Genomic DNA, 24,051 nt, shown 5'->3' on the forward strand with positions numbered 1-24,051 from the left:
CTTGTTGACATCCACAGATGGTGCAAACGACAGCCCTGGAGCAGCTTCGGAGAAGAATTAAATCAAGAAATCTCCCTTTTCTCCCTCTAATTCCTTGTCAGTTCAACACAGCTGAGAGTTTAGCATGAGAAAACACAGGTTACTTCGACAAACATGTTCTGGATTCACCTCATTAATCCTTTTGATCATATTTCAGATATTAAAAACTCTTCAGGTACGTTTGATTTGTCAACTCTGGGTCCTCCTGCAAAGGTCTGACAAATCAAAAATACTCTGCTGCATCCTTGTGGCTGAAGAAGGAAGTGCAGCTCCACATAAAACAGAAAGCACATTATACAAGGTTTTAATATTTCTACCTCTGGCTTTTATTCTTAAGCACATGTACAGCTGTTTCCGTCGATAGCTACAGAAAGGTTGGCAAAAATCCACAATTAAATCTTGATATGACTGTTTAAAAACTTTATACAAAAAGACCCCAAAACTGTACATCGATTAACATAACTACATTAATATCTTATATATATATTTATATATGTATACTGTATCAGTGTGTACAGAAGTTATAGATACTGTTTGGTTATGAGACATACAGAACATGACACAATGATAGTAAAAGAGAGAAGATATCATTCGGTTTGAAGGCTGCCAGTTTCAGTGGTGTTGAAAGATCCGGACAGAGAGTGATCAGTACAGTAAAGACCTTAAATCCACCATTTATTGGCTTTGAAAGATTCCTACAGCGACGTGTCAATCACCAGACGAAGACGGTTCAGTGCAGGGGTGATTCTGAGTGGACACCTCGGGAATATCTTGTCTTTTTATAATACTCATTTTTAAAGCTACGTTTCCGGTGTTGTTCTAATCGGCTTCTAAACAAAATGTCGGAAAGTAAAAAAAGATAAATTGTAACAAAGCCTCATGAGACGTGGGAAAACTTGAGCAGACACAAAGCTCTTGATATTCCTTTTATGTAACAGTTTTGTGATTTGGGAGATGCCTTACTGAATGAAAAAGGGGCTTATGGCACTGATTCATTTCCTCTGATGACTCTTTAAAAGACTCCAGAGGGCCTCTAAGTGCCGATACTCATACCTATTATTTTGGATGCCGATGGGAAAACGATTTTAAGATAATAAATACTGGCCCGGTTACGTCTGACAAAAACCTCTATGATAAACTGAATGTGTCAAAGCCCAATTTAAATCCACAAAAACAACAGCAGGAGGAGGAGGAGCTCTGATGACATGTTTATATTCTTAATCCTGAGAACATTAAGGCTCAGTTCACCCACATTGCAAAAATAAACATATTTTAAGATCTACCATTTTATTTTAAGTTTGGATTTGTCTCTTCAGAATAATTGTTTCTTTTGTAATGTATAAATGAATGGTATAAGACTGCTTTGCTTTTCTGTCATTTTTGATGTCGGAGTCATAACACGTTTTAGAGTCTGTAAAATAAAAACACACCATTGGGCTGATATCCTCACAATGTGCTGGGACCACGGATCGAGACCCTTACTCACTCTTAATGTGGTGACGGGGGAATTTTAAACTTTATACATAAATGAAAACAGTAAAAATAACATTTCAGAGACAAAATGCTCCTGTGGGCATATATAAAACAATTGGAATATAAACAATAAAAAACTGATATTAAACATCGATTGTTGTTGAATATTTTTGGTGCAAGTGCTGATTAATTTGTTCATTGATTGCAGACCAATCATATTTCATTGCGGCATTGATAATAAATGTTACTGGACAGTAGAACCTGACACTTACATCCACCCTTTCGCAGTCTGTCCTCCATACAGTCATCATCTGCAGTACCTTTCCATCCAAACGCTGATCATAAGTAGTAGAATTCACCATAAAAGCGAGCGAAGACAGTCCACTACCACAAGGCACCTAATGTAAAGCAGCTACGAGGATTTCTAGCAGCAACAAGGCTTTGGTTCATATGAGAACTATTAAAAGTCGAGTACAAAAACTTCTACTTTGTCTCACGATGGACGTGTAGATGGAGGGTTGGACAGACCGATGGAGGAAGCGAATGATGAGAAGGACGGATGGAGGTGAGAAAACGTCTGCGTCGCTTCAGCAGGTGGAGAACAAGAGAAAGGTAGAAAAAGAGAAGGAGGGATAGCTAGAAAGAAAAGAGAGGATACGTGTTCAACAGGAAACCAGTCAAGAACATGAAGGTAGAAAGTCTCATTCCCTCTGTTAGTCCATCATAAGGGATTTTAGAGGATGAACAGTCTATAGCTCATTCATTTAAAGCAGAGTGATGACAACCAAACTAATTTAATGCACATTTCTCTATATAATCATATATTAGTGAGGTTTAGAGGTGGGATTTAACCTGAAGGCAGGCTACGTGTTATCACCCGTTTCGTCTTTGTGCTAATCTGAGCTAACAACCCGCTGGTGGTGCCTTCAATGTTACCATATTGTGTCGACCTTTTCATATGAAAAGGTATAAGCAATTCATTCAGGCAGACATGACGTGGACCGAGCAAATCCAAGGCTTAATAAGAAATCATTTTGAAAACACACGCTATTGTTTTCTGTTGGTGTTTCCCTATACGAGGAGCAGAGGTTTTGGTGACTGTACGCTGACCTGTGCACATGAAACTGTCTTTAAAAGAAAGACAGAGACCATAACAGAGACCAATATGGAAATAAATACAATAAAGTGTGTTATATTTTCATACATAAAACTGTATTTGATTGAAAATTCTTGTTTCTTCTTATTGTTTGTGAATGTTCTTTTATGTGTGGGTTGTGTATGACAGAATAAAACGAAATAAGGATTGCATGGATGTGCGTCCACCATATTAAATGGCTGAACCACTGATGAACACATCACATAAATACTGTTTTAATATTACTTTAAGGCATCAAGTATGTTTGGATAACTCGAGAGAAAAAGGTGATGATTGGTATGTTCATTTCTACGCTGCTTGAAAAGTATGGAAACAATAAATTATTATTTGAACCTCTCCAAACCTGACAATTAATGTATAAACTACACACTATATCTAGATAAATAAGCAGTATGTCTATGAAGCTGCGTTCAGACATCCGCTAGTGTTGGAGTGAGTTGCTCTGGACTATTCTGACATGTGATGGACGCAAAACCGGAAGAATAGAGGACGTCTAACTTTCTTTTCTTCTGGATCTTTGGTTTATTATCTCTGGTATTTACACTGTGACATTAAGGCATTAAGTTGAAGTGAAGCAATTTCTACTGGATTCTATCGCTAAAATAATAAGGCATTAAAAACTTCAGCGATTAATCTCTCAGCATTACAGATAAATATATGTTAAAGTGCTTCAAAGACGATAAGAGAGAAGGAATGAAAGCAGCACGAACACTAACTCTAGCTATCAGCACGCACACAAGTATCTATCCCACCAAACACTCTACTCTACCTACAGAAGAGTTTGAAAGTGGAGCTGTAGTTGGTCTTTTTCCCTTTAAGACATGATAGAACTAATAAATGAGGAGAAGACCGACTCAGATCCACTTTACAAACACTAACAGCTTCTGTACTGCACCCTTCCTTACAGCGCTGAAGGATCTGACCCCAGAGTCCTACGGAGTGTTTCGGGATAACAAGTTTGCACACAGGCAACACCAGTTAGTCCTATAGAGAGGAAGAACAGATGGACAGAGAGACAGGGAGATGGCAGGAATGGAAGAAATGAAAATGGTTGATCAGAGAAAGCATGTACTGAGAAAGCACCGTCATCATCATCTGCAGAATTCCAATCACGACACATCTAAAGGAGTGTGGTATAAATCCTAAAAGTACACTTCAGCTGCCTGCTGTCAGCGGCAGACAGGTGTAAAGGGCCAGTGTGCATATTTTCAGTCTCTTGTAATCAATGTTTTTTATGCTGTGACATCCGTACGCTGAGCCCTTTGCACGTCATGAGGCCCCCATGGATGGAGTCCTTTCCAGAGTCGTCCCATAGTGCTTTGTGCCACACTAGGCTGAGAAGTTATAAAGGTAACGTTCACTGTAGTCGCTCAGAGATGGATTATAGATGCTATTTGCAACATGGTCCATCATTTAACTCCAGCTCAGTAACACTTAGTCCCCTTTGTTCCTCAGTGAGCTCCAAATGTACCCCATATCAGATATTCAGGATTTAAAATACTAAAGAGAAATAAATTAGACTGAGGTCTCAGGCCCCGCCCCTCCGTAGCCATGTCCCTGAAACGTGTGGCGGGAGCCGTCCGTGAATCGCAGGAGTGGGGTGAAGGTGCTGTAGTCTGGCTTTCTTTGCCAGCGTGTGAACATGAGTTTCTTGTTAAAGGGTTCAGACCTTCGAGGGTGCGCAGCGCTCCTCTGGTTTCCCGAGCCCCGCCGGTGACTGCCAGCCTTGGATGGGGCGTGGAGGGACGCCAGGGGGGTGAACTCTGAGAGGTGGCCCTTATAGAGTTTATCAGCATTCTGCACGAGTGTGAAGAGGCAGGAGATGGAGACAGAAAAAGAAATGTTACTTGTGTAGGATCTCGGAGAAGTGAAGGAGACACTTAGAGGAAACACTGTTGTCTCAACTGGCCAAAATTCAATCAGGGTTACAGGACACTAACAATTGAAGAGATCAACTCTCAAGGAATTTTTAACGTTAGGGCCATGGCTGCAGTTTGAACCATTTTGGGCCGTTCCTAAATTTCCCTTGGGATCAAAAGATAGTATCAATAGTATCTATCTCTCTGTCTATCATTTTATGTTTTAACATGACTGTCACTGTGCACAAATCCAGATCAATTACGAGTTTTCCCAGTTTTGCTTAGAATTCATATGATTATCAGTTAATTACTTATGAAGTTCTGCAGTAGCTTTAATCTAATTGGCCAGCTGTGATGATAATGTCCCTCTTTGCAACCCAAGTACATATCTCATTTGAGCATAAACATGAAGAGATAAACAAATGCCACAACACCATGTAACACCATGAACCAAACCATGCAAATGAAACGCATGACAAATAAAACATGCATGAAGGTTCAGTCCAACAGTGAGAAAACTGCCCCTGTAGCGATATACTGTGTCACTAGAGGGCGGCAGAGCTCCGTGTAAAGAGTGAAGAACAGGATGTGAGATTGTACACTACCTGGAGAATCCTTGACTTTTGAGGTCTTCACAAATGCTCAGAGACACAACACACTGCAACTCACGTGTTAGTCAGCCACAACATCCCCAAAGTCAAATGTGAGGAACCACAAACCACGGCAAAGTAAACCATCCATCACTGCAGGATGTTAAACTCACCCACCATTACCCAGTCCAACCATTAAACACACATATAGACAGAGAGCCAGGGTGTGTATTTTACCGTGCTGAAGCCCTCTAGGCTTCTGTGACAGCTACTCCATCTATTAACGAGTCAGAACTCTGGTAGGCCATGGCCCTCTCAAACCCTTTTTTATCCCTTACCCGCTGTGGACACACACACATTCAGATAGATTTGTGGCTTGATGTATAAAAATACACATATTTCAACCTCAATGTTTAACAAAAAGTACTTTCTAAGACAAAAAAAAGATGGAAGGCTAAACAGCGCACTTGCATTCGCTGCCTTTACACCACAGACTGTTGCGGTGGCATGCAAACAGACGACTTAACACGAGACTCACGTCATGCAGAAAGAGTGGTAGGGAGAAAGTGACGGGACAAAGAGAAAAGGAAAATACAGGGAAGAAGAAGGGTCACCTCCAAAAGGGGCTGGGTTAAAAACTGATTCTGCTGGAGGTCTGAGACAGCATAAAGATGGTGGAGGGCTCGGAAGCAAGGCAGCGACGTTTAGCCTGCCACTAGAACCAGAGGGAGGGATTCATCAAGGAGAGGAGGATGAGGGGGTCAGAGGAAAGAGGGCACAGGGAGAGGAGGGGAAAAGTCAAAGCCACATGATCAATTTATGAGATTTAAAAAATTCTAATGAATAAAGTCTTTGTATTAAAAGAGCTACGAGATGAATACGTCTGGGTCAAAGCAGCAGAAATATCTTGACAGGTTTCAGTTATGGGAAAAGGAGACGTTCAGGTTATAGAGGAAGAAAGCTAAAAAAAGTTCACACCTCACTGCAAACAGTTAGAAAACAAACAGGACACACTCTACACATCTATTATCTTGATGTGCTCATGCCTCAGCAGCAACTGATCTCACTGTTAAGAGTTGAACAGGCCTGGGGGAAAGTCCCTAACTCTCCATGTGCTGCACCTGCAACTAAAATAACCGCTGTGCTATTCATGAGCTCCTCTCTGACCAGATTCCAGAGCCTGGGAGTGGCTGTTGTTGAACAATACGGTAATAAATATCTGCTGCTTGAGCTTTACCTGATTTTAGAAACATTATTTTGTGTTATATACAGTATGCTCTCTTGTTTCTGTCTCTTATCTCCCTCCCTGCTCTTTCTCTTGTATCTCTTTGTGTTATAACTTCTGTTTTGACTCTGTTTACAAGATCACTTAAAACAAGGCTCTTTTTGGTTAAATCATGACAGCGCGAACGTCAAGGTCCAGTCCTTCAGTATCATTACTGAATCTCCAATAAGAAAACCTTTTGAGTGTTAGTTGAAAGTAAACACACTATCGCTGTTGTCTTATCTGGCTTAGAAATAATGGAGCACTGCACAAAAACAAAGAGGAGCATACTGACTTACACCCAACAGATCAGGGACGTAGCCAAAACCTGCGGACATCTGCTGACCCACGTTCATCAGTTAGACATTAAACACACAGCATTTACGCATTCAAAGATACAATGACATTTTGATGAGTACTCACTGTACATAAAGTGAATAATAGGTAATGAAGTTCCATTTAAATTGCTCTGAATAACTATGGTTTGTATTAAGGTTTAACATGTCAAACTACAGATGCTATTTTCTGTTAGTACTATTAGCAACATGTTATTTGAACATGTAAATGCACCCACCTGTATGCGTTCAGTAGTGGTGGGCCACAGCGCCCTCCAGATCACCTTCTTTAACACATCTGGTAACAGACTGGCTGTTATCAGGAGGATGATACTGAGCCAGGCCGGACCACTGGACAGCATCTGCATGAACACATAGTACATCCTCTGGTAGTTGAGGAAGGGCCTGGAGGAGGAGAGAAGGAGAGGAGGAGAGAAGAGGATGGAGTAGAGATAGTTTTAGTTCAGTAATGTTTAAGTGTGAAACCAACTGGTACTGACTTAAAATGTATGGCACTGGGAATCCACAGGCATTTACATAAAAACAACCACTACAGTTACATCGAGTCAAAATGAGCATTTGCAACAGATTTAAAGAAATTCCCTCAAAGTGTCACAAGAATGCAACAGATGGACGAACAACATGAAAACATGTTGCCTCTCGTCACTGGAGATATGTGAAAATATGTTGTCTTAACCTACCAGATGATTCCTCCCCACAGCAGAGAGAAGACCACAAAGAAGATCAGTGAGCCCCAGATGACAAAGTGGTTGATCCAGGTCCAGTAATGAGTATCTAGAGCCAACTACAACAGAAACATAACACCAGTCATATTAAGAGCTCTTCTTAAAGACACCAGTGATGCTTGGGAGCGTCTGAGTGTAGATACTGTTTACTCTGTATGTGCATTACCTTGAATGTGACAGTGAAGACGAGCACAGTGAAGACAAGCGTCCCAAACGTCCAGTTTCCAAACATCTACAGAAACAAGGTGACAATAGGAGCAGTCAGTGACACGTTACATAGGGAAAGATTCCATGTTCAATCCTAATGCATTTGTTCATTTTGTTGTGTTGTTACATCTCATAATGTCGCACAATGGAAACAGCTTGAAGACCTTTATTCAGCTGGATTTAGTGAAATGCACTTAAGAGAAATTCACAGGTTAATGCACTTACAGCTCTGGTGTTAATATGATACATGGAGATAAACTTTGGTGCAAATATTCAATCAATCAAACAGATGGCAGGGAGCTCAGATAGCAGCATTCAGGTGGAGCAGTAACTATCATATGATGAATGGGGCACGTGTGAGAAGAGCTGTTTTTATATGACTTTGTGTTAATTAATGAGCTACAGGGACCGTTAATCAATGAACAAGTTGTTATTAGTCATGTCGATTTAAAACTTAGATGATCGTACCAACGTTTTTCTGGGAACGACAGATAGTGAAACCTGTTCTCTTAAAAAGGATGCAATGCATGAAATAAAAAAAAAATGAAAAAAAAAATGAATCATGGTGTGAATGATGACAATATTTACATTTTTAATCCTAATTTATTACCTATTTTCATACTTTCACTTGTTCTTTTCACATTTTGACAATGTGCTGCTGTAACAACTTCTCCACCATCAGATCTTTAAAGTCTTATCATAACAAAAAAGCTTCAGTGTTGTGATGGATGAAAACATCCCTTCAAACTTCCTTGCATCCGATATATGTCCTAAAAAATAAAATAAGCCTATACGCCCAAATAGTCCTGATGTTCAGAGAGAAAACCTCAGAGGTGACAGAGTTCTTCTACGCTGACCATCAGCTGAGGGAGAATTAGATTAGATGGATGACTGAATGTCTCCTGTGTCATGTAATGGAGGTAGAAGTGCAAATCTTTTTCTATTCTCATTTATCCTCTGATTATAACTTAGTACACACACACACACACACACACACAGTAAAGCTAATGTGTGTGATCACCACATCCAACACCTGCACACATGGGCGTGGTTCGAGGAAAAGCCAGGACACTACACAGAAGCCTGCAGTTGTTGTATCTGTATCGGGCACGGAGACAAGAGCTGAGGAGATGACGGGTGGTCTGGGATCAGGCTACATGACGGGACAGTGAATTGAAAAGTGAAACTAAGGGTAGAGGTGACAGAGAGACAGGGACAGGCTTACCATCTGTGTGTTGGTTGTCATTAGCTGGGAAGGAGGAAAGAGAAGCAAAAAAGAAAAAGCAACACAAAGGTAAGAGAAGAGGAAGAAAAAGAGGAGAAGGCCAGAAGAAGAAAATCATAACAAAATAAACAACAGTTTTGTTGCTGGAGAAGAGAAAACAAATTAGATGCAAAAACTCAAGTGAAATCAAGCAACTCAAAGCAGTCCAGAGGGTTTCTGTGAGAGTAACGCTTCTTGAAAATGAAAGGACACAAACTGAGAACAGAGAGGAAGATGGTGGAAAACCCGCCGTGCTGTCTGTCGCGTTTCGGATGTGAATGGAACGTCTGTCAACTTCTATATAAAACTGTCAATCCAATGAAATCATCCTTTACTCAAGTGAACGTGTAAGATCAGAAGCCTGAAAACCTTTCCTGCTTTTTTCTGCAGTCAGAAGCAGTAGAAAGTCACAGAGGAAGGTTTGTTTGTCGGTTGCAGAACCAATGAAGCAAACATGAAACATCACATGCTGCATATTTGTCTTGGAAATTAGCTGCAAGTGTTGCATTCTAGAACACGGAATAGATCTGGTATCATAGACTCTCATGTAAATAACATGAGCTTTATGAGAAAAAGATACATGCTTATTAATATTATTATATTCAATATGCTCTAATATTCATCAGTAGTTTCTAGCTACAATCAAAGTCAACAGCAAAAGACAAATGAAAGGCTGCAAATTATAGATGTGGTTGTGTCACAACACAGACAAAATGAAACAGGAGATTCTATAGTTTATAAAAAACTTTTGAAAGAAGTATATTTCGTCCAAATAAAAAAAAAGAATCTTGGTGAATAAGAACTTTCACAGACACGTGTGTTGTTACCTGTCCGTTGCTGGTGAAGGTGGTGTTGTCAAACAGAAAGTAAGCACCAAAGAACATCACTATGGCGTCATATACACCCAGGACCGTCCAGTATATGAAGTTGTGCCATCGCAGCAAAGAATTCTTAGCAATATCTCTGAGAACATAAACACAACAGAACGGTAAACATCATGAATTACTTTGACTATATTGACGACCTTTCATATGAGTGATTACACTTTTAATGATAAGTACGACATTAGCATCCTTAGGGACATACCTTTAACCAGAAACCAATGTAACAGGATATTCTAATTTGATTCATATGCACTGACTCAAGAGTGCATTACTGAGAGGCCAGTCGTAAAAACTGAAACACAACATGAGGCCTGTAATTTATCTTCAGAAAGAGAGAGACGAGGGAAAAGAAAGAACAAAGCTAGGGAGGAAAAGGCTTCATCTAGTCATGTGAAACATGTTTTGTTTATTTAATTTGATTGAGGTGTGACCAAATTTAGTACGAATACACATTGAATATAAAATAACGTAACTTTTTACAATTATTGACCCTACTTTCAGACATTGCAAAAGACTAAAAGAAGTAGAAGTGCTGTTAGAATGTCTGAAATGTTTGAAAGAAACTGAATTTGGAGGAACATTTAAAAAGCTTTAACCTACTGTGTTGTCCTGTATTCAGCAGAAATTGTCAATGTAATAGGGAACTCTGAATTTGCAAATGTAGTCAAGAAACACCGACCTATAGAGCGATGGGTCCTTCTTCAGGATTTCCATGTTAATGTGCTGCTCTATGAGACTGTAGAGCAGAATCGGCAGGGAGGTGAAGCTGATGTTGTACAGAGTCAAGTAGGCGGTATCATACAGCGGCTGGAAATAAGTACAGAGAGAAAAATGTTTCAGCCATTCATCCTTTCATTTTGTGTGTGTGTTAGTGTGTGTGTTAGTGTGTCTACCTGTTGTGAGAAGCCACAGAAGAACTGGTAAAGGAACTGGGGGAAGATGAAGCAGACATTCTGGAAATAGAAAGAAAATAAATTTTATGAAAAGCAGGTGGCAGAGAAAAGAAATCTCCTTGTCTCCATCAAACACGGTTTCTACCTTGTAGAAGAAGTATTGCACTAGTTCGGAGATGCGTATGTAGTAATAGTGTCCATGGACAAGCAGCATCTTCTTGAGGTGTTTGAACTTCGGAATGGCGTAGTCACTATTCCTCACAGCCTGACGACCTTCTTTACCCATAATACCTTGAGAGGCAGAGAGAGGTTTGACATTTCCCGGTATTTCAGATTAACAAGTGCAGACAAACTGTAGAACTTGGCTATAGTGAAGCACGTTGCATCTGATGTTGCAGGATGTAGAGAAACTGCCACTAACCGATGCCAACATGGGCTTCCAGGATCATGCTGACATCATTCGCTCCATCGCCAATCGCCAGTGTGATCGGATGCTCTGCAGAGGTTTTGATCATCTTCACGATCTAGAAAGAAAAATGCAAGAAAACAAAAAGTCTCATTATATCTAGGAACTGTAAACCATCAAACAATACTGGTGCCGTGAGAAGTCTCCGTACCTGTGCTTTCTGGAGCGGTGCCATTCGACAGCAGAGCACAGCGCTGCAGTTGCGGCAGATTTCTAGGAAGATCTCTTTGTAGTTCCCAGAGTTTGCGTCCTCTTGGCCGGGCCTCATCACCGCAGAGAGGGTGGCCCCGTCAATGATCAGACCAAAGTCAGGGCAGTCACCTGATAAGCTACACAAACACAAGATGATAATAATAGATAATAGTCAGGGAAACACAAAGGAAAGATTAAATGCTGTGCTGACACCGTGTTCTCACTGCACATGTACAAACCCAGAGAAAGTGTCCCTGGTCATGCCTCCGTGCTGCCTCAGGACCGTCCTGCTCAGATCGAACAGGACGTCATGCAGGCTCTGCTCCTCTGTGCGCTTGGTGGTCAGCTCCAGGATCTGGGTGTTGCGATGGAAGAGCTTGCTGGCGTAGCAGGTTGCGGCCGCTGTCTCCATCTTATCGCCTGTGAGCACCCACACCTTCATGCCGGCCTTGTGGAGAGACTCGATGGTGTCCGCTGCTTTGTCCTGGAGCCTGTTATTGAGGAAAGAGAGGAAAGACACAGACATGGTTGGAAGTGAATATGACGTCTTAATTGTCTGTCTGCTTCCCTTTGCACAATAATGAGCTGACTTGCAATACCTTCTAGGTTCAATTTCTCTTTCAATCCTGCACTATTATTACACAGAATCAGGAGTTAATGCTAAGCAGAGTTCGAAGTACAGACTTAAAGGCAAAGACTGGATTTCTATACAATAAAATTCCAAGCTTAAAAGAGATCCTCCACCTGTCCTCCACAGCGGTGGCTCCCAGGAGTATCAGGTCTTTCTCTATGATGTCATAGGCCTCAGCCAGTCGTTTGTCGCGGTCCTGTAGCGACAGCTTGGCCGCGTTCAGCAAGTGGCAAACCTCCTGGTACTGTTCAGGGCTCAAAGGCCTGTAGGCAACACAAAGCGTCCGCAGACCCTCCTGGAGGAGACAGAGGATTCACACACAGTTAGACTAGATCAGCAAAGTGGAATCAAGTGATCTCTGAGTGTGAGTGTGTGGGCAGCAACTGCTCTAGTTATTTAACGCCCAGCACACATCCTTCTGTTTTCACTGACAACTATACGATGTATCTGCAGCTGCAACTGACACATGCATCATTTCAGAATTTGGACAAATATATCGCCTGGAGAGTAAGGAAATTATGGTATTACAGATTTTTAAGAGGTGATGGGAAAAACTGCAATTTTTGTTTGTTACAAGCCGTTTCACGATACTGTAGCTTTGGAAACCACTGAAGTCACACAACCTTTGAAGCTTTCAGGAATGTGTAACAAACAAAAAACTAAAAATGACTCACCACTGCGTTGCGCTCCACCCGAGCTCGAACCTGATCCACTTTGCCTGAGACAACCCGAGGGAAGATCGAGGAGTCTGCCCCTTTGCAGAACAGATAGAGGTCACCTGCTCATACACCCAAAAAAGGGGAAGTGTGTAAGACATAATGAAAATACTGTACAGACATATGTGCATATAATATATATATAAATAAACATTTTGTTGTGTATTACCAGTGCCAGCTCTAACAATGACGCTCATCCTCCGTCTGACTGAGTCGAATGTCAAAACCTCCAGCAGCTCGAACCTGATGAAAAAAATCACACAATCAACACTGTAACAACACTTGAAATAGACAGAATATAGAAATAAAAAGTTGATAGTGTTGCTGAGGGTTAAAGCGATAAAACATCGTTAGAAAGGAACACGCTCACCTCTCGATCTCATCCTCCCTGTTCAAGATCTCCATGTGACCGTCTTTGAGTCTCAGGTAGGTGAAACCGAGCCTACGACAAACAACAACACACCTTTATTGAGCTGAATGCTCATTGAGAAAGAAACATGTGTGTGTATGTGTGTACACTCCACCTCTTCATTCCCTCCACCAGCGCTACCTCATCCGGCGAGGAGGAGATGTAGAAGGAGGTGGACTTGCCCTGGTGGATCCCGTGCTTGATCCCGTCCACCGTCTCCTCCTCCTTCACCTGCACCGTGTGGCACAAACACAGCGCCCGGAAAAACAGCTCTTCATGCTCCTGGGTGGACGGCAAAACATTGTGTTACCCTGAAACCAGACGCATGCACGCATACAACAAATTCAAACTCAGGATGTGCTCACCCTGGCTCCGGGACCTGGCGACGTGTCGATCATGTCCATACCAACTGCATCAGGCATCACCTAGCAACGATATGAAGCCATTCAAATATATGAAGACACTAAAATATGTGCGGCATGTGACAATGACAGCAACTGAAAACAAAAGTAGGTTGTGTGTTCGCAAGGATGAAATACAGGCACACACAAAAATGTGATGACGAGCTTTCACATCAGCTGTTACCTGTCCATTACAGATGGCATCAGGCACGTAAACGTGTCCGTCCACACAGCACTCAATGAACTCCATGTTGTTCTCCGTCAGAGTTCCTGTTTTGTCGGTAAACACATACTCCACCTGGAAACAGATTCAGATTGAATGGGTTTGTCATGTAAACGAAAAAATATGCTTGTTATCATCTAAGATTTTAAATCTAATTTGTTAGAATAATGTATTCAGAGTTTCTTAAAGATTATTTGTGTTTCCACAAAATGTTCACCTTTGAATCTCTCGCTCTCTATCCCCCTTTTATGTGTAATACAGTAATATTTGCTTGTACGTTAAGCTGCTCTCAGAGATGCACTGAATATTCCTGAAATGTTCCTGCTGGCTGCCTGTTAAAAATGTCCCAAAAATGTTGGAGTAAGTCCCTGTGAGAATAGAGCAGGAACATGTCTTGGCATGGAGTTGAAAACAGCTTTAGTTTGCTCAGAGAGACATTTGTCTCGCTACCTGTCCCAGCTCCTCGTTCAGGTCTGATGTGTTGACCACCGCTCGCTCCCCCAGCTCCTCATCAAACATCTCGTCATCCCACATGATGAAATAGGAACCCAGGAACTTCTGCATCTCAACGGTGACGTACATGGAGACAGGAATGATGTAGTTGAAGAGAACCATGAAAGCCAGGAAGTCTGTGAACGCCCTAATCACCTGAGGATGAGAAGGATGAAGAGTGTGAGGAGGTGAGAGGTTAGAAAGAAAACAGGATTTGTGTTTGAACTGAAAGACTCACGATGTGCCTCTGCTTCTCTGCGTCCGTCCTATCGTTGTACCACGGCTCGTCTCTGTTGGGATCGGCCTGCCACACGTACTTCAGTGCGGTGTTGACGAGGGCCTTGCCAATGAGAATGCACAGGTAAACCACCAGGTAGGCATTCATTGACCTATGGGGGGAGACAGCAAGCTGCTAATGACATATCTGTTCACAGTTCTGTTCAGTTCCCACAGGTACAGCATGTTTGCATTGCAACACACAATAATAGATACTTGTATATAGGCAGCAGCTGAGAAGAGGCAGTTACTCACAGCCAAGTTCTTTTTGGCAAAAGGGAGGCAAATACTATTCCAATGCATTAATCATACACACGCTGTATCCAAGTGCAAATATAATCCACCTACATATCTCTACAGGCCATCTGGCTACAAGATTCAGATGGAGAGAAAGTGATCGAGTCAGTGTGAGCCACGGACACACAAAGACCCACCGAAGAAATTAAGGGATGAAAAGTGGACAGATGGATGGAGGGATGAATAAAAACACAAATAATTATCCAAGTCGGTGTTAATTGGAGGGAAAAAGAATGTTTGGCATTCATTTGAATGATAATTGATGCAAACAGCTTCTTCTACAGAAACAAATGATTTTATGTAGGTTAAAATAGAGAGCAAGAGACAAAGAGGGAGAGAGAGAGCTTACTTTTCTACTGCAGAGCGTTTCTGAGACTTGGACTGGTAGTTGAGAGCCATCTTGGTTTCCATGCCAGTGTAAATGGCAACCGCTGAGAAATAACATTCATTAGATTTTACCAGAGCTTTATCCATAACAGAAGACAGGAAAATAAGTAAACGCTAAATTACTATTTCAGGTGATTTTACCATAGATGTAGTCTGTGTTCTTGAGTGTGGCCCCTCTGAGCAGCAGGTTCTCTGATCCTAAAGGCCTGCACACGGACGACAGCACATTTAGACTTCTACAAGTTGACTGTCAACATATATACAACATGATACAAGTTCCAGGATGAAAGTATAAACTTTGCCTTGGTTTGAAATCAGTAATTAAGCAAAGATTGATTATATTTTTGCATCAAGTGGAAACAATTTGCAACAATTTTTCTAATTTATATAGATTTGCAAGGGGTTCAGGTTACCTGGCCGTAGGCTCGTTCTCCATATAGATGTTGATACGTCCCACAAATCTGCACAGCACAAAGGGTAGAGACATGTTTCAGGTGTTTGTATTACACAACGACATTTGGAGAGTAAGCTAGCTTTTGTTTTGTACTGACTTGTACAGGTCTGGCTGTGGTTGTTCACATTCTATTGTGGCGTGGATTGAGTCCACCTCCTGTTCTGTGTTGTAGGCTCTGGTGTCTTGAACTGCATAGTATGTCTGAGAGGAGGAGAGAAGGTGAAGGAATCATGAGAAAGAGGGAGAAGAGGAAAGATAAAGATTAAAAATACAAGAGTGTGGGGATGATAGAGGGAGGCAGAGGAGGAGAAAGGGAGAGAGAATGAGAGCAAGAAAATACTCTTCTTGGATATGCAGGCCACACCTTTACACACATACACACCTTGTGGCTGCTCTCCCCATCCAGACTGGCTGTTGTTACAAAGCAGGTCCCATCATCTCGAGAGGAGGCGAGAAGTATAAGGTCACAAGGAAAAGATTCATTTTCATTCACCAAGACGACATCTCCAACCTGAGTAAGGGGAATTTTAATTAATAAATACACCGTCTTGTAGGATACCCTGTTAACTATATAACTCATGTAAACTGTTGTTATCTCCACCAAGGAGGTTGTGTTTCGATTTGATTGTGCAAAAACTACAGAAGGTACTATTATATGGGTATAATGTATTTGTTAGCCTTCTTCCTGAATACCACCACCAGCCGTTACAGACTACAGAGGGTCTAAACAAAACTGGAATTACCACACTGTACCCCTGGTCTTTGAGGATGACATGGCTCTGATCCTTTTAGTGTTGCTAATGCAGTTTCTATTAATGCAGTTCGCCAAACAAGCCAACCTCCAGCTTCACCACCTGCAGGCCGCTCAACTCTCAGCTAACAGTTGTTTACATTTGTTCACTCACACAACGTTTCATCCAGTAACTGAGCTTTTACTTCAGCTGAATATTTCTATCCGTGAATGTCGAATTTACATTAATGCAAATGATTTTAAAAGCTAAAATGCTATAACACACATACACACAAAAAGCTTAGAAGCAGGACGATCCCTCAGTGTGAACAAATAAAACAAAATACACCAAAATCCTTGTTTGGTGTATGGGATGAGAGTGATTTATCTGGTGACAATACAGACACACACGTACCCTGAGGTTGCGACTTTGTTTGCGGACCACTTTCCCATGCTGCACCACGAGGACGGAACACTGGTTGACAGAGTTGTCTGCTTTGTGTCTCAACCAGTCCTCATAACCCTGACACACACACACACACACACAGAGTGAGAGAGAGACAGAGGAGGACGTGAGGGAGGTGTGCAAAAGTGATAAGGTGCGCCGGTGTTGTGTTCATTGTCAATGCCAATAAAGTTAAATTATCCTGAAAACCATGGTCTCACCTGTTTAATGGCCGTGACTGTGATTACAAAGAAGAGCGGCAGCCCGCTGGTGATGGGACTGGTGGGTGTGTCGATGATCAGCTGAAGTGACACACACAAACACAGAGAGCACAAATTAAAGAATTTATCACAGAAGAAGATGTGACAATTAATATCACAATATGAAAATTTAATATTTGATGCATGAAGACAAAAAGCTTTTACCTGGACCAGAAATATGATGAGAAAGTAGAAGTTGGCGACTCTCCTGAACTGCTCGAACATATTCTTCGGTATAAAGTTCCAAAATGTGTACTGGAAATGTTAGACAGTGAAATAATGCATTAAATGACAGTACAAATATTAATCTATTTCCAAAAACTGCACAAAAACATCAATGAAGCCCAGACTAGACAGATCACTGAAACCTTTCAAATATAACATCCCATCTTCTAAAACCTATCCTTGCGTAACACAGAGTAAAATTACCAAGAATAACTCACCCTCACAATAAAAGAGCAGCCTGAACTGTGCTTCAGAACTAACTGTTCTCTCCTGACCTTTCTACACCTGCTCTCTTACTCCAAATAGAATACAGTGGTGGAGTAATGATTTTGAGCAGTAAAGAATAAAGTGAGTATTTGATCTTTGTGTGCGTTGTCACTGACCTTGGAGGAGACTATTCTGTTGTCTGGGAATCTTTGCTGTATGAAGGCCTCAGTACCAGGAGGAGGCTCCTTTTGTCCGATGTAGATGGTCCTGCTGTCCACCCAGTTCTCCTCACCAACACACTGCAGGCAACACAGAACAGAAGTGAGTGGGACATGAAACTCACGGCTCATGTTAGGTCAGTTTTCATTTTGAACTTTATTCTATGGGTGATATAGAGAAGAGATCTGTGGAGGAATCTTTGCGTTCACACAACCCAGGTCTGAATTCGGGGGAATCAAACTTGAGTTCCCGTTTTCATTTAACATCCGAGTTTGACAAGGATTTTCTGGAACATAAATGTGTAAGGAACCCGTGCGTTCACACAAATCCAATCAAAACACTAGCACAGTAAGAAACTACAGGACATGTGTGACACACAGAAAGAGATTCACAGACGTTTGCAGGGGGTTAGAGTGAATGAGTAATTTCTCCTCCATGAATGAGAGCTTTTGTTACCAGGGATACACAGACCTGCATGTGACTCAGCCTGGAATGCAGATACAACACACACACTCACAAACTCCCACGCACACACTCGAGTGCATACACAAACTGACTGATAAGACGGAGGACAGATCTCACCGCCATCAATGCTCATCTCTTTTTGTTTTCTTTTGATATTTTGTTGTACTTGTTTCCTGCTGGGATATTTTTAATGTTCACATCAACTGAACAAACGACTTTAATGAAGATGACACCGTGTTAGAAGGGATTTTGTTTTAAACTGCTTATTTTCTCAGTCCCTTCTCTATTTGCCAGAAACAGCCAGTGCCTCAGAATACCATCGCTTCCTTGTGTCGTCTGATTGGTTTATGTTAAATCCAATGTGCCAATTTTGCTAAATGTCTCAAAAACCTCAAATATCTAATATTTCATTCATTCTTAACATTTGAGTTAAAAATGCCCAAACATTGAAATTCTGCCATTCAGTTTATGTTCTTGCCCCTTTTTCTGCTTCTTGCATTTTTCAATTTCATGCTGTTGTTTACATCCACCCAATATTATGGACGCAAAGAATATATCTGTCATCTTTTACATATTTCTAATATACACTAAGAACTACAAATCGCAACACAGAGCTTAAAGTCTGTCAGATATACGGACAAGAACAAATACACGTTACACTGCAGAGGTTGGTATTTGTATTCTGAGACACCAGCTACACCTAAAACATGCATGTCAGATATTTTGACTTAAAGGATTTCAGACAGGACCAGACTTGCAGTGTTAAACTCACACATGCACTTTATGACCAGCCGGATGAGGGGAGCACAGACAAGGATAAACTCCCTGCAGTCCATTAATCCTTTCATTGATCAACTCCAATATAAAAAATGCAAGTAGGGAACTTTTTGCACAGCTAGGTTTTTACAAAAGAAGCTCATTGGCAATTACCACCTCTAAATTAATCCCTCAAGCCAGTGTAAAGGAGAAGGTCACAGATAAAAACCCGAAGGTTTAACCACCCTCTGAAAACACTACATTTTCCAAATCAGCCATTCATAAAATCTTTAAGTGACCTTGCAAAATTGATCATGAAGCGATTGTAAGTTTAAAAAAAAATGAGAAAAGTCATCAACAGCCTCAATCTGACTTGTGTGCAGAGGGCATTCATGTCACAGCAGGCCACAGTCATCTTTAAGCCCCTGGTCGTTTTCAGCTTTAGTAGCCGTAGTGAGAGGCAGGCCTGGACGAGAGAGCTGAACTTTGAACACACCAAATCCCCTCTCTCTCTTTCTTTCAGTCAAAAACAGCTGTCAGTCACAGCATCAGAACAAATAAACATGGTGTTAAGTCGCTTAAAAGTTATTAGCACACACACACACACAGACACACACACAGACACACACAAGCTAACAAGAGTTGACAATAATCTGTTGACCGGTCAATGAGATTGAGTGTCAAGAGGCTGCATGTCCCAGTTTCTCTACATGTGTGTTTGTGTGTGTGTGTGTTTGTGTGTCTTCCACTTGCACACAGACAATAACCAGTTAACTCACTGCTCTAAGGTTACCTTCTTTGAAATGGAGAGCTATTTATATCTTGTGACCTCTAATCATCCATTGGAGAGCAAAGGTAGGGACATGGAAAGAAGGAGAAAACTGATGTATGAATAATAAACTGATATCTGCAAGATGTACACATGTCTTCAGTGCCCTCGTCTTTCCTTTATCGGAGGGCCAGTGAGGAGGGACAGTAAATTCCTAATGGTCTGTTCTAAAATAAATACACAATCAACCATTGCATCAGAGAAGAACCGCACTAACTGGTTGATAAAAAAACAGATCACATGGACAGCTTGCCAACTCTGTCGCCCACACGGCGTTGCTGTTTCTCCTCTTCACGCCCACCTGCCTGCGCCGTCTGCTTCGGCCAACACATTTCTTACACACTTCCTGTGAGTTGACTGCATACGGAGCAGGAACCTACACACAACACACAGCACAGTGGTTCACATGATGTGTCTTTTAATCATTGGTAGTAGAATCTGGTTTCTGTTCCCCTGCAGCTACTGAAAATAGGTGTGCAATTAATTCTGGTTTAATCTTCATCACTACAGGCGTTCTACTGCTAAATGTGTCACATCACAAACTGCTCCTTCTATTTGACGGCTCATTTTGTGCTAAAAGGATGATTTTCTTTCCCTTTGCACAGAGGCAGATCCAGCTGTTTACCTGTCTTTACAGTCTTATGATAAGCCAAGTTAATCAGCTCCTCCAACTCCAGAAAGTGTCCGTAAAATGTGAAAGAAGCTCATGAATATCCTTGTCTCTCCAAGTTGATATTTTTGTCAGCATCTTCTACTTGTATGGCATTCTTCTTTCACCTTTGTATTCTTTAGTCTTGCCTCGAATGCGTGTTAGAAACGTCATCAACCCGCCCACTCGCTCACTCTGACATTTTCCTGCTTTATTCTCCCTCCTGAAAATTCAAGGGAATGTCTGGACTTAAACGCATTTTCTAAAACAGCTCAACATGTAATCACTTGCCTGTCGGCGTTAAACTTACGGTTCTCATTTGTTATATCTGCCATTTGCCTGAGTAAGAGCTAGTATAGGAGGAATAGAGTTTGTGAGTCGTCTATGTAAAGTACAGATGCATTAAGAGTTGATGATCTTAGAAAATGATGATTATCTGTATGGATAAGATACAGTGAATGGAGGCGGATGGCAGTGACTGCGCCTCCTCTCTTACTGTCATCGCCTCCATTTTCCCCGTAATGCACCTTTATTGGTTTTCTCACCTCTTGGCACTCCCATCTCTCACCACAACCTGGACGGCCTCTAAACCAGACAATCTACCTCCTATCGATTATGTTTAGCTTTCATCCGCATTCATGCTTTTTACATGAAAGCCCGTCTCTGTTTAATCAAATAAAACGGCATCTTTACAAAATAAAAGCTGGGCTTATAAAATAAAACCTAGCTCGGGCCTTCGGCTTTTGAATGTAACCCGAGACTTTGGGCTATTCTGGACCCTGATAATCACTTTTAGCTGTGTGCGTTTTATGTTTCAGGACGCAGCAGGTTTTCAGCGTGTGTATTTATAGTTGGAAGGGAAACATTTGTGGTCAGGGGAGAAGGATGGAGAGAGTGTGCCGGTTTTGTTTCTGTCTGTACCGATCAGCAGCCACATCTACTTTCCTTGGAGCTTCATCATTAGAAAGCAAAGGGAGTCTTTCTGGGAATCACACACATACACACGCCTGCCACATCAAACATATATGAGAGCAGGCATACGCAAGACAATGACATAACATGTTACCTCTGTTGTCACTGGTCCAAATTTAGATGAGAAGAATAGCCCCACTTCCCTTATTATTCTAGAGCACGGTTTTTGTTTGTGTGTTTTTGTGGTGAGTGTGTTTTCATCTATTTCTTTGCTCGATACCGAAATTCATCCAAACAGGACATTTAAGCGTGTGTTTCCACAGGTGTGTGCGTCTGTGCGAGTGTTTAAAGGAAGTGAAACTAACGCAGGGAAGATATTTTAAAATGCATGCAAAGAAAACGGAGGAGGAGACGATGTTTACTTACATGTCAAGAATATACCTGAAAATGTGTGTAAATATCAAACTAAAATCTCTTTGGCTCTACGTTAAATAATTATGAATAAAATAAGAATTCTTTACAGGTTTGCTTAAGATAACGCCTTCACAAGCAGAAAAAGAGTTTTCCGAGGTCACTTTCAGGTTAAATTTGGGATTTTAGATAACATTCTTTATTCCCACATGACCTGAATGCAACATTAGAGTCAGCAACTAAAGCCACACTGGGCAATATGCTCTTCAGGAACAGAAGAGCAAATTGTAAACAGGAAGAGCTGGACCCATCCGGTCACAGTGACACATACACACACACTTCCTAAAAACAAACCCACACCCAGGCCACAAGAGGAGGAAAGAGGGATTGAAAAACAAGAGAAGAGCCGGGCAAATTTACTGGGCCACCATAGAACAGTAATTTGATTATGGGTTATAAAAATTACCCATTAACCAGATAATTATTGTGTTGTTCTGCTGAGAGAAGGTGGGTGACAAGACCAACATGAATACGAAACCACTCACAAATTGCCTCAAGGGACATTCTGCACAGCATTATGATGACTAGCATGAATGAAGAATATGAAGATAGCTGCATAATCTCTAACTCCACGATAAGAATCGGTTTTACTAACACTTGTATTGTGTGACCTGCTACAACCATTTTAACTGATGGTGACTTTATCTTAAATTCCAAACAGCTCCCACTTAAGCTTACAGCACTGTTCTCCAAAGAACACATTCAATGTAACCTGTTTCCTCGACATAAAAGAGAAACAATGTGTTTTCAAATGTAGCCTTAGTACTGTGGATGTACTGAGATGTGTTAGAAGTTTATTGCACAAACTCCAGCCTCCAGGAAACAACTATCAGGAAGGTTTTCCATCTCATGCACTACAGTCGCTACTGTGTGATGCCTGTAAAGTGAAGATAACATTACTGGATACATGCGAGCAGCAGAGAGGAATCACTGCAACATAAATACGCACACACGCACACACACACAAACGACTTGTTGTGTGTGTGAAGCTTTTAAAAGGCTGAGCTTTTGTTCCACTGATGACCGGCTTTTAAGTATTTTATCTGTTACTGCAACAGGCAGCGCTGAAAATGATTCTCGACAGAGAGCTATGGAAGAGAACCTGCTCTATGCGATACCGCTTACTGAGACACTCACACATCTAAATCCTGTGGTATACATCAGGGTTGCATATGCAAACACGATGGCACACAGGCCTCATGAATGTGTCTTATCTCTCTGCTGCCGCTGAACTATGGAGATAAGAGAAATCACCTCCTCTTTGCTGAATCACAAGGCATTGAATACATAAAACAGTGTGTGTAACTCTCTGTGTGTGTGTGTGTTTGTGTGTGTGAGTGTGTAATGACTACTGCACATAACACTGGCAGGAAAGTGCTTCAACAGAACATTTTCAGCAGGCTCCAGATTTGTCATGATTGCTGTCGATAGGCTTTTAATGATTTAAACCAGGTAGAAGTGAACATGTATTAGCTTGTGTTTTAAGCTACGTGCACGTTGCACATGGAGATCTGTTGCCATAACACAGCTGGGAGGTCTGGGAGACAGTGAAGTGATTAACTGTTGCAGTATGTACGAAAGATAACGACCACAATGCAAATTAATTTGAGGATTAACAATTAAATGTCAACATGTGCTGTGGATATTGTTGTGTTACACGTGCATGTGACATAAAAAAAAAAAGGTTTATAAAAAAGTGTGCGATGCTGTTTGTGTCCCTGAGTCACAGATTAAATACCAGCTGTGTTCCCCATCTGTCACTGTGTCGTTCAGCCTCATCCGGGCCAACAAGCCAGACATCCACCTTTAAACGGCCCCCCGTAACCTCAGATAATGATGCAGTGTTTAGAGCCGAGCGTTGAAGAGAAGTGGACGACAGCAAGTGTTCAAGATTTTCAATTTAGACTTTCAGAAAAACTGACATGAAGTTTAAGCTACACAAACTGCATGTGATATCAACTAATCCTGATGACTCTTTTCCTTTGGTTCCACTGTCAGAAACTTCAAAACGTCTGCATCAAACTACTATAACCAAATTCTAAAAGGTTCTGAGGGTGAAACCCTAAACTACCAATCTGCCAGATTAACAGATCCATCAGACTGCATTCACTTATGAGGACCATGTAAACGTCCACTGATGTCAACAGTCAGAACAGGGAAAGGGCAATAAGTCCCCTGTAAATCCCTGGTGGTAGAACCTATAGTGCTGGTTCAGCAGTAGCTAGTGGA

The 24,051-nt window shown here is 41.4% G+C and overlaps 1 protein-coding gene across 2 annotated transcripts in view; it reads right to left on the reverse strand.

Annotated features, from left to right (window-relative positions):
• Window positions 1-444: 444 nt before the first annotated feature.
• atp11a (ATPase phospholipid transporting 11A) overlaps window positions 445-24,051 on the reverse strand; it is a 35,760-nt gene continuing 12,153 nt past the window's right edge. Inside the window, exons 2-33 of one of the 2 annotated variants that reach the window (XM_062380866.1) lie at window positions 17,698-17,820; window positions 17,255-17,344; window positions 17,051-17,131; window positions 16,800-16,907; window positions 16,037-16,165; window positions 15,752-15,855; window positions 15,614-15,661; window positions 15,342-15,406; window positions 15,163-15,244; window positions 14,479-14,629; window positions 14,199-14,396; window positions 13,710-13,823; window positions 13,490-13,549; window positions 13,240-13,406; window positions 13,086-13,157; window positions 12,885-12,958; window positions 12,674-12,777; window positions 12,113-12,294; window positions 11,608-11,859; window positions 11,328-11,505; window positions 11,132-11,234; window positions 10,856-11,001; window positions 10,711-10,770; window positions 10,497-10,624; window positions 9,761-9,896; window positions 8,895-8,918; window positions 7,629-7,694; window positions 7,418-7,521; window positions 6,956-7,121; window positions 4,338-4,465; window positions 3,574-3,652; window positions 445-2,148 (exon numbers count right to left, since the gene is read on the reverse strand). In XM_062380866.1, coding sequence (XP_062236850.1) covers window positions 3,601-3,652; window positions 4,338-4,465; window positions 6,956-7,121; window positions 7,418-7,521; window positions 7,629-7,694; window positions 8,895-8,918; window positions 9,761-9,896; window positions 10,497-10,624; window positions 10,711-10,770; window positions 10,856-11,001; window positions 11,132-11,234; window positions 11,328-11,505; window positions 11,608-11,859; window positions 12,113-12,294; window positions 12,674-12,777; window positions 12,885-12,958; window positions 13,086-13,157; window positions 13,240-13,406; window positions 13,490-13,549; window positions 13,710-13,823; window positions 14,199-14,396; window positions 14,479-14,629; window positions 15,163-15,244; window positions 15,342-15,406; window positions 15,614-15,661; window positions 15,752-15,855; window positions 16,037-16,165; window positions 16,800-16,907; window positions 17,051-17,131; window positions 17,255-17,344; window positions 17,698-17,820 — 3,495 coding nt within the window. In that variant the 3' untranslated portion in view covers window positions 445-2,148; window positions 3,574-3,600. Of the gene's footprint in view, window positions 4,466-6,955; window positions 7,122-7,417; window positions 7,522-7,628; window positions 7,695-8,894; window positions 8,919-9,760; window positions 9,897-10,496; window positions 10,625-10,710; window positions 10,771-10,855; window positions 11,002-11,131; window positions 11,235-11,327; window positions 11,506-11,607; window positions 11,860-12,112; window positions 12,295-12,673; window positions 12,778-12,884; window positions 12,959-13,085; window positions 13,158-13,239; window positions 13,407-13,489; window positions 13,550-13,709; window positions 13,824-14,198; window positions 14,397-14,478; window positions 14,630-15,162; window positions 15,245-15,341; window positions 15,407-15,613; window positions 15,662-15,751; window positions 15,856-16,036; window positions 16,166-16,799; window positions 16,908-17,050; window positions 17,132-17,254; window positions 17,345-17,697; window positions 17,821-24,051 lie in introns of both variants that reach the window. The other variant, XM_062380865.1, reaches the window with a different exon arrangement.

Source organism: Platichthys flesus, chromosome 22 (genome assembly GCF_949316205.1).
Source record: "Platichthys flesus chromosome 22, fPlaFle2.1, whole genome shotgun sequence".
NCBI lineage: Eukaryota > Metazoa > Chordata > Actinopteri > Pleuronectiformes > Pleuronectidae > Platichthys > Platichthys flesus.